The sequence below is a fragment of the Camelus dromedarius genome, chromosome 30, assembly GCF_036321535.1.
Source record: "Camelus dromedarius isolate mCamDro1 chromosome 30, mCamDro1.pat, whole genome shotgun sequence".
NCBI lineage: Eukaryota > Metazoa > Chordata > Mammalia > Artiodactyla > Camelidae > Camelus > Camelus dromedarius.
Window position 1 is genome coordinate 13411787 of NC_087465.1, and position 13386 is coordinate 13425172.

General features: G+C 43.0%; 2 protein-coding genes across 2 annotated transcripts in view; one reads left to right on the top strand and one right to left on the bottom strand.

Annotated features, from left to right (window-relative positions):
• Positions 1-337: 337 nt before the first annotated feature.
• On the bottom strand, positions 338-2684 carry LOC116149636 (homeobox protein engrailed-1-like). Its single transcript, XM_064480796.1, has 4 exons — positions 2470-2684; positions 2252-2435; positions 1484-1556; positions 338-1204 (listed from the first exon to the last, which is right to left on the bottom strand). Exons 1-4 carry the CDS (start codon positions 2682-2684, stop codon positions 1155-1157), a joined length of 522 nt encoding a protein of 173 aa, XP_064336866.1. The 3' UTR covers positions 338-1154.
• The window catches only part of KCNB2 (potassium voltage-gated channel subfamily B member 2), a 344982-nt gene continuing 334115 nt past the window's right edge, over positions 2520-13386 (top strand). Inside the window, exon 1 of the mRNA XM_031441471.2 lies at positions 2520-2990. The gene's annotated coding sequence lies outside the window, so the exon portion shown is untranslated. The remainder of the gene's footprint in view (positions 2991-13386) is intronic.

A 13386-nucleotide genomic window follows, 5' to 3' on the forward strand; every position in this document is an offset into this window, starting at 1 on the left:
ACTTAGTAAGAAAATGGATTTAGATTTCTAAACTCCTACGGAAATTTAAAATAAAAAATATTTTTAACAAATACTTGTCAAATAATTAAATTCTTATTGAAGGTGATGAATGATGTTGATGTGGGCCAGGAAAGTAAGGGGATTTTTTCACCACCCATAAAATGTGTGAAAGATCATACTACTTTACATTAGGCACACCTCAAAATGAATCTTTTTTTCTTTTTTCTTTTGTTTCATGAGGGGTAGGTAAGTAGGTTTATTTATTTATTTTTATTTGGAGGAGGTACAGGGGATGGAACCCAGGACCGCCTACGTACTAAGTATGCGCTCTACCACTTGAGCTATACCCTGCCCCCTAAAAATGAATCTTAAGCAGTCTTTCTAGACGAAATATTTTGTAAATTCCATTCATTTAACAAATACCGAGTGCCTGACAAAAGTTGCAAAATAATATTTGTTGGATGAATAGGTATCTCATAGTGCTTGGATTTGGGTTATAGGGGAAAAAATGCAAACAAAGTGATATGGAATCCACCCTGGAGAAACATTTAAAGTGGAAGGCTTGTACATAGAAAGCACATGTATTCAGTAGGGCGCGGAAGGCGGTAAGTCTTTTAAAAGGTAGCTCTGACCACGTACTACGTACGTACGACAAAAGGGAGGGGTCACGGAGGAGGCCAAGTTTGAAGTGGGCCTTGAAGTGCTGGAATGGTTTAGACCTAAGACTGGGAGAGGAGCATCCCAGGAGAGACTGGCGTGCAGTGCACAGAAATCAGCAGACACTGTTTAGTAGGGAATGGGGACGCTAGGGAACGTTCATGAACAGGGAAGTGTTATGTCAGGGTGCAGTCGGGGAAGAGTAACCTGCAGGAAGTACTTATACGACACTGGAAAGGCTGGAGGCGAGGCGCAAGGTCCTGCAGGTCCCTCGAAATGTGGAGCTGAGTCTTGGAAACTGGTCAGGAGTTGGCGATAAAGGTTTGGGGATCTGGGAGTCCTCTTCCTTCTCCTAGTGTACTTGAGAAGTACTTGAGATGCCCGGAGGACAGCAGAGGACCAGCACAGGTCTTGGGCGATGGCGTCATCCCGCCCAACATCTAGCACCTCGGAAAAAACCACTTAGCACAAGGTAAGGTCCGCGGAGAGGTGGGAAGTCAAAGTGTAGAGAATCCTAGATGGTAGCGCATCCCAGTGTACGTCAGGGCTAAAACAGAAGAAAGAATTAAATGAGATATTTTAAATTGAGTGTATTTAGACTTCTTCCATAGCCATCTTTCCCGACCTAAAGAAACTCAGGAGTTCCAGCTTTAAAAATACTGCCATGGCCTACATTCTTTTTAAAAGGGGGTTTCAAGCTACGTTGGTTTCCTGAAAGCCCTTGTAACTGTGCTGGCTGTCTCTACCTCGTTCTTGTTAAGGAGCACATAGGTCAGGAACCCGGAGAGCCCAATGATGTTATTATTCAAGTTTATCCTGTCTTTACCTTGACTTGAAGGTGGAGAAAGGTCTGGGTGTCCATCTGGTGGCCTCGCCAAGGAGGAACTTGGCTCAGTTCTCTGGATGGCAGGGAAAGCGGGCAAAAGAAAGCAAGCCAGAGTATCAATAGCGCCCCCGTGGGAAGCAAGAGTTAAGGCTGTTACCGACCCGGCTTTTCCCTCAGACCCAGGAAAGCGGGGTTACTGGGGCTGACGACGGCCCCCGAGCGGAGCTGGAGGTGGGAGGAAGAAAGTCAGGTCCTATCTGCGCCCCTAGTTATCCCCGCACTCCTTCCCCGGGAGAAAACTCTAGGCCCCATCACTCAGGAGCGGTCTCTCGCTCTGGTTCCCAGGGTGAGCAGCTGACCGGGGTCAGGGGCACGTAGGGGCGGGCTAGGAGAGCCCAGCAGCTGGGAGCAGAAGGGCCCAGGGAATCCCGCGAAGCCGCCCGAGCGCATCCAGGCGGGGCGGCCCGGGCTTTCCCCGCCGCCGTGTGCGCGGCGCCCGCGGGGCTGCGACCCTCCCGCTCCGCAGAGCGGGAGCCGCGGAGGGAAGCAGGTGGGTGTGGAGCCAGGCCCGGGCCGCGGGGAGCGGCGGGCGCGTGGGAGGAGTGGGAGGCGCCCGGCGAGGTGTGGGCGGTGCCCTCCCGCCCGCGCCCCGGCCGCGCCCTGGGCACCGGGGCGCTGTCCCCGCTCGAGCGCACAGCTCCCGCGCCTCGAGGCCGAGCCCGGGCGTCCCTGGCGGTGCCCGGCCGGCCGCGCAGCCCCGCCGCCCACCTCGAGAACCGCGAGCGCCCAGGAAGAGGAGGCAGCGGCGGCGGCGGCGTTCGCTCCAGCCCGCGGGTGCGCGGAGCGCGGGAGGAGGCGGAGCGCGAGGTGGGGTGGCCGCGGGCGGGTGTGCGCGCCGGAACCGGCGCCCCCGAGCGCCCCGCCTCGCCTCCCGCGCCCAGCCTCTGCCCGGCTCCGCCACAGACACACACCCACCAAGCACCCACCGCCCTCCGCCCCCACCGGCCGCCGCCGCCGCCGCCGCGCCGCGGGCCGCCCGAGCGAGCGGCAACTCCCCGGCTGGCGCGGCTCGCCTTCCCGGCTCCTTCCGCACGGCGAGCTCAGCCCCGCTTGATTTTTCCTTTTCTATCCCAGCCCTCTCCGGTCTGGGCGGCGGCGGCGGCAGGGGGATGGGGGACAGCGAGGGGAAGGGGGTGAACATCGATGAAGATTATTGTTCTTTTTAAGGATGCCTTAGCTTCCTCCCGCCGCCTCTTTTTTTGAGCCTTCCTACTAGAGACCGTGAACCAGAGTCAGGGATGTGAAGAGAGGGGAGGGGGAAACGCCAGGAGCTCCAGCCAGCCGGGGAGACCCTCCTCTCCGTGGAGGGGAGGGGGATTTCCAGCGACAGATCATTGACGAAGGGGACCATCGCGGGGAGAGGAGCCCCGGAGGGAGCGGGGAATCCCACAGCCCTTTGTGGCGCCCGAGCCCGTGCTGCCTGCTGAGCGGGGTCTGTGGGAGCTAGGTAAGTGGCGGGGGCATTGCTGCTCTCCGAAGGGGTCTTCCTTTAAGAATGCATCATCGCGGGCAGCCTAGCCAGACTTGAGTTGCTAAAGGAATTGGAAACTGCCATATGGCACTGAGTGGGCTTATAGACAAAGCTGACTTAACCCTGAGAGGGTTATTAATGTAAGGCTCCGTCCCCGTGGGGAAGGCGCCGAAGTGTCAGCCCCCCGAAAAGCTTCCAAGCAGTCTGCTTGGGAAGGGATGGGAAATGTTATTTCTAGGAGATGAGCTCGTGTTGCCTTCTGTTCATTTGTTGGTAAATGCCACACTCACATGCACACACTTGTGGGACGGGATTTAGGGAGTGTGATGTCTCTGATGTATGAACAGTCCTCAGAACACAAGAGACGTGCATGCATTCTGTTCTCCAAGCGGTGCACGGTCTCCGTTCTGTAGCGCACGGTTCCTCAGAGAGAGAGAACGAACGAGTCTCTAAGGAAAGAGCTTCATGGCTGTTTCCAACACACTCTGCTAGGGACTTGGGAATACAGTTGCCCTGAATGGCACCAAATGACACCGACCATTTACCTCATTGTTTGCTTCCAGGGCTTAAAAGACCGCTTTCAAAATAGTATGATGCTTTCCATTTTCTAGAATTATGAGCATTTTTGTGTATTCATTCATAAAAATTCTCAGTGTGCAGTATGCCCAGACATGCCATGTATACATCATTTATGACTGCATAAGTGTTATAATAATAGGTTACACTGAAAATGTAGGATGCACAGATGTACACCGGGTTCATTTCATTGCAGGTTCAGCATTCCTTCTCATCAAGTTATGCAATAATGTCAGTATTTTAAATAGCATTTTACATCTCTGTTTTTGCATTGATGCGTTTTTGCATTTTGTTGGGAATCTGATTTTTTTTAAAGCTCAACTCAAAGGAAAAGTAGAGATTTGTTTTTGCTTTTAACCATGTAGTATTGTGTGGGACAGAGGTCTCTCGGTTTATTTACCAAAAAACCATCAATTGAGATATCACATTTCATAGAACCAGAGAGAGAGAGAGAAATTCCAGTCAAAAATCAGAAGTCTAACTTGTCAGTACTGAGTAACTTACTGGAAAGATTTTGAAAAAGTTAATAACATTCAAAAAATTATGTAGTTATAAAGTTTTACTTTATTTCATTCTTTAGAGGGGTGTGTGTGTGTACACGCGTGTATCAATAAATGTAAAGTTGTCTGAAGCTTACATGTAACAGATATAAGATCTATGGTCAGCTGGACTAGAGAGTTCTTGGTTCTTAAATTCATCACAGCTTAAACAGTTCAGTAATTTGGCACACTGCGCACGTGTCTGTGCTGCTGGAGATGGGGTTTTTAACATAAGGCGTAAATACGTGATTACTTGTGTGGCTACATAGACTTTCTGAGAATTTGGAGGGTCCATTGTATAAATGATTCTTCCAGGGAATGAAAAGTAACCTCATGTTCTAAAAGAGTTAACATGCCTCCACCAAGTAAATAGTACAGTCCCCTCCCTCATGCTGTCAGGTTCAGACCAATTGTTTATCACAAATAGAATTGTGTCTGATGCACTCTCTTGCCTTGTCTGGCACGACTCAGACTCTTGGAGAAAGGAGTGAATCACTTGGCAGTTCTCTTTGCGTTCTTCCTCCTTTTAACCTTCACTTTTCCCTCTCTGCGTTAGTGTTCCCCAACCTCCCTCATACACAAATGCACACCCTGCTTCTAGAAAATAACTCTATTGCCTGCCATTTGGAGAATTCTAGTGTCCCTCTCTTTTCTCTTGCTCCTGTGTTTTTCTAAATAGAATCAATCCAGGCATCTGTTGAAACTATTTCCAATCGCACTTTTCTCCAAATCCCACAGTTCAGTTTTCCAGTCATATATGTTTGCTGAATATTCAGATGGGATGGGTGAATATTACCTTAGCCAACGTCTCATCTGGCTTTTAAAGTTTCCTTGTTGACACTGTAGGGCAACTATGAACATGAACTCACCCTTCTAATCTCTAGTGTGGTAACAAAAGTGAGACTGCCAGAGAGATGAAATGACAAGATATGCTTTCAGTCATGTTTCTTGGCAACTTAAAAGCATATTTGTGCAGGTTTTTTGCTACCTGTCTGTGTATCTGTGCAAAATCTTCTTTAAGCATTGAAAAAATTTTTTTTTCTTGAATTTATATCCAGCATTTTGCAATAGTATTCTAGAGAGACTGGTTTACATGTATGTGTGTGTATTGTGAAAGTAAACCAAAGGACTGGTAAAATCTAGGAAATCTACAAGACATAGTTTATTCTGATCTAATGCATTTTTTCCTTGACAAATTGTAAGAAAGTAATTAGTTCCTTGAAATTTGCTATCCTTTAGAGACTGATTCCTAAGGAACATCCTTAGAGTTGATGGGACACCTCCTCGTGTACATTTTAACTTAAACATATAAGGTTAAGACTTTCTGTTTGCTTCAGAATGTAATGTTACTTGAGGTTTGCATATATTTGTCAGGTGGATTTTACATAAAACTCGGAAACCTATTATTCTCATAAGCGCTTCAGAGGATTGGAGAGTACACATGCACTACATACGGTATTTTTTAAGTCCAGAGTATTTTTTAAGGTAAAAGTTTATCACCTTGTTACTCCCAAAGTGATAAAATAAACTTTATGGAGCAGCACAGTCTTAAAATTTTTAATGCTTTACTACAAGTATCTTCGTACTCCAGATCGGTAGCCCATTCTTTTCATTGCTTATTTCCTCCTTCAGCTTCTTAGATACATATTCCCACCGACTCTTCACTGCAAGTCCAGGCTGTCTGGCAGAAGGTCAAGTGTGTGAGACTAGGGTCTCCATGGCCTCTGTGAGCCGGACCCAACTGTATCACCTTTAAGGGAAAAGTGCCTGTTCCTGTAGGCTGAACTGCACCTGTCTATACTGTCTGGTTTAAGGCCATGTATTCACTAACTCATTCATTAATTCATTCATTGCTCATTAAGCAAGTATTAGAAGGGTACTTGATTAAAGTATAACCAACGTAAAAGAGATAGAAGACATAATCCCTGCCCCTCAAGGATTTTTTACAATATAGAGAGTAAAACTTGAATAACTAATAGGAGAATCATGTGTCTGCTTCAAAATCAGGGATTTCCTGCTAACAGAAATACATTCAAGTTTCATACTTCATAAATTAATTAAGGCAGATTGAGGAAGAGGATCATGAAAATTTGTCACAGTCTCTGCATTGGGGAATTACTAGAAAACAATAATAATAATAACTTTCATTAAAATTTTTAAATTTTAAATTAAATAAAGCATTACTAGTAATATTTACATTATTTTTGTTTCTTATAAGTAACGTTTACATTATTATTTTATTTGTGTAAATAAAATAAATTTATTTTCATTATTATTATGATGAACCGTTGAGCCAACTACTTTTTAAATGTTTTACAAATACTAAATGTTTTAATTCTCACAACCACTCTATGAGGCAGCTCTCACTAATACTCTTCACTATATAGATATAAAAGTTAAATTACACTGCAATTTGACACAACATTGTAAAATGACTATAACTCAATAAAAAATGTTATTTAAAAAAAAGTTAAAATACAGAGACTTTTCTTGTCTAAAGTCACAGAGGAAGTAAATGATACCATCAGACTTGAACCCAGGCATTCTGGCTCCAATTACCTACTATGATATTAAGTATCAAGGAACGTGATCCCTGGCAGAATAAGAAAAGATGATTGTAGCTCCTAGATTTATTTGGAGTTATATCCCGCCACGAGAGGAGGCCGTAGTTGTCATAACAGGGGATGCTTGGAAAAGGCCAAAAGTAGAGACTTTATTTTAAATAGGAGAAAACTCCAAAACTTTCATTATGAATTTGAAATAAGAAGGTAGTTTAGTTAGAGGCTAATTTTTTTGAAGTATAGTCGATTTACAATGTTGTGTTAATTTCTAGTATACAGCATAATGATTCAGTTATGAATATATATATATATACTCCTTTTCATATTCTTTTTCATCATAGGCCATTACAAGGTATTGACTATAGTTCCCTGTGCTATACAGTAGGACCTTGTTGTTGATCTATTTTATATATAGTAGTGTGTATCTGCAAATCCTGAACTCCCAACAGATCCCTCCCTGCCACCCCTTTCCCCTTTGATAACCATAAGTTTGTTTCCTAATGTCCGTGAGTCTATGTCTGCTTTGTAAATAAGTTCATTTATGTCCTCGTTTAAAAAAATGGTGATTGGGCTTTTATCAGAGTGCTAAAGCATTAGGAAGTACTGGCCTTACAATGACGGCAGAGACTGACGCAGGCCAACACACGTGATCTGACTGGTCAGTTTCTAATTCTAGTTTATTTCATTTTCACTTTCAGTTCTTTTTTAATTACAAATTATTTTGGATATAGTGTTATAAATATTTAAATTTATTATGTTTAGATTATATATCCATATAATAAGAGAATGATTAGTTTTGCAATATAATTTTCTTTTACCCATGTCCTCACTTTTTCCTCTGCAAAATGTATCCCCAATGTACTGATGGAAAATAGAATATAATCACTTAACAGGTTTATTTTCTAGTATATTGTCTAGAGTGCCTTTTATTTTATGAAGTGACAACTGTAATAAAATCATGAAAACATAAGTCAAATCATAAATTAATGAGATCTTCATCAACAAAAGTTTATGTAATATTTGAAGGAAAGTTCTTTCTAAATATCCACTGTTTCTGTTTATGTGAAAAATACCATCTGGATTAAAGTTGGAAGATAAAATGGCTAAATATTGCCTGCAGGATGCCATACAATCAAATATTTAGATACAGCCTCATGATTGATTAACATTTTTATTTTTCTCACAAATATTAGGTCTCACAGGCCCAGTCACATTGTACAGACAACTCTCAACCTACAATTGGCTTGTAGCATAAAAGTCAATTTTTAAAGTTTGTTTTTTTCAGAACTTGTCATTCATTTATAGAAACAGTACTTGGAATGATGCTTCGATCTCTAGACCAATCCACAAATACCCTTTTAATCAATAATATACCTGAAGTACAGTGCTGTTAGCACTAAAAACACAGCCATTATGTATAGCAATATTACCAGGGAATAATTTGATTTAAATAGTATTTATTGACTGTTTCTTCTGTGTAGGGTTCTTTTAGGATACACAGGTGAACAGAGAACTGCCTACAACCACAAGGAGGAGAGGAAATTGAGAGAGTTTGTATGTAACTGATTCTGACATTAGGCAGAATGAAGAAAGCTTTATAATATTGGTATAGGCAAAATGTGGACTAATTGATTCAGACTTCAGTGGAGACAGCCAGGGACTGTGTACCTCCTCAGGATCCTCATTTGTTATTTCATCCTGAAGGTATCTACTGAGCTTTCTCTCTGAGTCAAGCCCTAAGTTAGGGGTTGGGGACATAAATATGAATAAGACATCATACATTTACAGCCTACACATGTAGATTCATAAACCACAACAAAACGTGGTAAATTCTATTGGTGGAGCAGGATGGCAGTTCAACTGAGTAACCGCCTAACAGAAGCATCCCAAGAGTAAAAGAAATATGGTTTCTTTGAATTCCTAGATGTATTTAGCCACAATTCTCTATTCAGTCAGACCCAGAACCCTCTTTTAAAAAGCAGTATTTTGCAACGTCCCTTTTACTTTCCTGAAATGATGTTTACAGGTAATATAATCTGTCTATACATATAATGTTTTAAAAATTGATATAAATTCTCCATCTGTAATAGAAACAAGAAATAAAAGGAAAGTAGCTTATGAAAATTGCAAGTATATCACTGTGTGTACACTCAGGTATAACTGCACTAAAAATGTCATAAAGCAGTCAGATGCCTGCTATTTAAAATGCAAAATTTGGATTTAAGAGAAAGTATTCAACTGAATATTGCTGACTCTTTGGCATTTTGAAATAAGAGTGAAGTAAATATGTTCATAGAGTGTGACAGTTACAGCTGCAAACAGATGTGGGTGTGCTGTATTTATTGATGAAGCAGTTAATGTGAGCAGCATTACAGTGGGTGATGTGACTTTCCAAAATGGTGAGCAAATCTTGGTGAAGTTCCAAATATGGTAGTTATATTCCTAGAACATTCCTATGAAAAACGATTTTACATACAACACGGTTAGAATGTGGTCATAGATGATAATCAAGTTTTCATTTACATGTGTGTCTGGTGAAAGTGTGAAAATAATGGAGGATGCAGAATTTCTACCCACATTGTAGGATTTCTTGAATTCCTGGGCCTTGTCTTCCAAATAGTAACAATTTTTGAAGACTTATTCAAAAAGATCGTATTAATCCCATTCAGCAACACTGATTATGGCTGTATTCTCCCACTGAAAGAAGCCAATCTAATTCTAATGCATAATTTTGAAAAAGCAGACTTCTCTAAGTTTTTAGTAAGAAGGTAAGTTTAGAGGCTGACTAAATAAATGAAATAAACAGCAGCAAAATTAAACCATGCAGATTTCTAAGCACTAGAAACAAACTAATAGTAGGCACAATATTTGAGACTGACTAATCTGATCATAGCTGTCGGAGTTTCCTTTTCTATGCAGGCGTGTCAGAAAAGACTTCAAAGTTGAAGTGACATCTAAGCTGATTTTTAAGAGATGAGTAAGAGTTCTCTGGGCTGAAAAGGAGGCAGATGGATAACATTCGAGGCAGAGGGAACAGCATTTGCAAAGAAGAGTCATACAAAGGGCTGGGCTGGTAATTGGGGCTCAACATTGGCAGTTGTAGGGAATTGATGGCAGATGAGACTGGGGATTAAACGTGAAAGGTGTCTGTGCCATGCAAAGTCACTTGGTGGGACAAGCAGTGGGGGTCAATAGAGTAGTGTGGTCCAGTTTTATTGGGGGACAGTTTCTGAGCTAGCACGAGGAAAATGGACTATAAGAGGAGAAGAGATTGATGCCTGGGAGACCAGCCAGGAGACTGTTGAGGAATACAGGTAAAATAAGGTCCAGGAGTAGCTTAAAAAGGAATGGTGAAGAGTGGGAGGAGGCTTTGGAGACCCCACAGCAAACACTTGTAATCCATGTGTCTCCAAATCATTCAACTCCCAACATAGGTCATAATAGCCAGCTTGAAGCCTCCCTCTTTCTTCTTCAAGGGTCATTGTATTAATTAAGGTAACTTGAGCTTCTGTAATAAACCTCCATATTGCAGTAATTAATAGAGTAGAAGTTTACCTCTGGCTCATATGAGAGTCCATTGTGTGTGTTCTATGCAGTGGTTTGGGGACCCAGATTCTTTCCATCTGAACTAGGGACTTGGAGTTCTCTGTGTCTGGTTGGCAAATGTGGAAGAGAATGAGCACAGAGAAGGCATATCCAAGAAGTGACACACCTTGTTTCCATTTCACATTCTGTTGGTGTGATAATCACATGACTCCATCCGTATAAACAGAGGGGAATGTGTAACCCCTGGCTAGCAGCCATTCTTTTATCATGGAAAGGGAGGCACAAATTTTGCTAAACAGTTATTTATATTATATTCTGCCTCTCTGGCTACATGTAGGAAAACTTCACCCCCAAGAGACTACCTGACTCCTTGGTCACTGCATCCATTTTAAAGTCCAGGTTCTATGGGTAATAATACTAAATCCCTCCTCCCCAGTTAAATTTGGATATGGCCCCTCCTTGTCCAGATACCATTACACTTAAAAGGCAGGTTGTTGGCCTCCCATTATACATGATGGGTCAGGTATGGAATAACTGCATTCAAAATTCTCATTTAGAAAAGGAAAGAATGGGAGACATAGAGCAGTCATTGGCCGATAACACGAGAAATCGCACTATACATTGCTGAAGACCTGCTCTGGCAGCAGGGGAAATTCCTCTGTTAGACTCTGGTTTTGCTGTCTTGGAAGAACTCCTTTGCTCATTGTTCTCTGTAGCCCTGGTCACCTTCTGGATGGTTCTTCTTTGTCCATTGCTTTCCATGGCTACATCCAGTGGGTCTTGGCACTTTGATCCTTCTTGGGAGTTATATTACTTTCTTGGCCCACATCTTGCTGGTACAAGTTGAGATGCCTTGAGGTTGTTTTATAGTCACTGTTCTATAGTCACTAGAAATTAGGCTCCTAATTTCTTTGACAATGCATTTCCCTCAAGATCGTTATGGGTTTCTTATCTATTTGCTGTCAGTTGCACCACTAAACTACCGTGAAAGTTCTTTCCTATTCATAGTTCTTGAACCTGCCTCATTTCTTTGCTCATGTCTCAACCACCTGTGTCTCCAGTGGTTATTTTGGGGTCATCTGGAACAAGAGGCTTGGGTGGTTGGGTAACTTCATTAATTAGATCTTTGCTGCATGGCAGAGTCCCCTTGTCTAACTGGGAAGTCTAAATGGGTGTCTGTTACTCAGAACTTTCTTCAGTGTCATTCATCACCATTAGAGTCCCTGAAGCAATGGTTTGTTCCAGCTTTGTAGTCTTATATTTCTAGAGTTTGGCTATTTGCCCTTATTTCTGGTCTCAAACTAGCCAATTCTTTCATGAGCTCATCCACTGTCTTGTAACACCTTGATGTAGGCAGTGAGGAGCCATCACATATTAGCATTCTGGCTCTTTCCAGCCGTTTATTCTAGAGCTGTAGATCTGCCCTCTGGTTAGCATGGTTTTGCCAGGGCATAACCGGGTTCCAGGTGTCTGGTCTTCGCTGTTTCCTTGCCAGTGGCCAACACCACGTATTCAGATTTTTGTTGAGGCAGCATGGACTTCAAGATATCAATTTCAGAATAAGTTAGGATGATGCTAGCTGCTGTAATAAACTAAACTTAGTGGCTTACCATAATAAACGTTTATTTCTCACCCACATAACAGTCAGATGGAGAGAGAGTGAGACCAAGAGCAAGCATTGAAAAGCCATCTAATTCTTAAACCTCCTGACTCAGATGTGACACCAGCAGCGCTCTGCTTATATTCCATTGATGGAAACTAATCACATGGTCCACAGAGATGCAGAGGGGCTGGGGAGTGTCATCCCTGGCTCAACAAGAGCATCTCAGTGACAATTCTCGTTTACAGAAATGAAACCTGTAAGTTTAAGTAGGGAATTAGCCATTCCCTGCTATAGTCATCTTCCTCCAGAATAAATTGGGGGGGAGGGGAGGGAAGGGCTTGAATTGCATTCACTCACTAGTTAATCTGTGCTATAGATGGCATCTCCCCCATCTCACTCCTGTCCTGTCTTTGGCTCTTGACCCAGACTTCTGAGACTACCACACATTTTCCTTCATTCTTCAAAGCATCACTAGTATAAGGCTTTTGCAGATAACAGACTCTGGTTGAGTGCTTTGGGATAAAGGATGGTGATTATTATCATAGCCCGGAAACTAATTCTAACTGAATGTTAGATGTCACTGCTCCTAGAAATGTGCTCACCATTTCTCACCATGGAGACTTGCCAAGATCTCTCTGAGACACAGAGACTGGCCACTTGGTAGGCCTTTCCCTTCCTCTGGTCTCTCCCTCACATCTCTTCATCTAGGATTTTCCCTCTGTCCTTCCCTGAGGTGCCTGTGGACTCAGTGTGCAAGTTCACAAGGGGACGTGCCTGGAATAGCCAAACAGTCCATTATGCTTTTTTTCTGAAACAGAGCAGCAGCTCTTTCTCTAAGAGGACTTATTGCTTTCTCATAGTCCAAGTGGCTCGAAGTTGTAGCCAGTTTTTAAGATACGCACTTAGCAAGTATTTATTAAGTACTTTTCATAGGTGGAGCACTATTCTAGGTCACTAGGTTAAATGAAATTGGTCTTTACCCTCACCGGCCTTATAGTCTATCTGAAGGCAAACATAGGAACCCCCAGTTCCCTCTCTAGTGACCAAGTACAGTGAGCCCTGGCTCAAACAATCAATGTGTCCTTATGAACTATTTAGAAAGGAAAAGTGATGGGCAGAGGCAAGGCTCCTGAAAACGAAATGGTGACAGCGACATTTCTGGAATGAGGAACAGCACGTGGGCTGTAGTTTTGCTAAGTTGGGGGAGCTGGGTCATTATGCCACCACTAATTACCCAGAGATACTTTTAAACTCTGTTTCTGGTTACCTGTTTGTTTTCTGCAGATTCCAGAGCTTTTTGGTTCTTTTTCTCCTCTCTCCTTTTATTTTCTAGCAGTGAGTCCTCAGGAATGGCAGGATAAACTGGTCCTAAAAGGAGATCAGCCAGGTAGGCAAACATGGCATCAGGAGAGAGTGGAGACAGAGGGCAAGTGGCAGTTCGAGGAGGGAGGAAGTTAGATTTAAGGAGTTCTTGGCGGAGTCCTGGCCATACATGGGGAGGGTAGTCTGGGAACTGGGAAGATTTGGAGATTTAGGCGGGCAGGGGC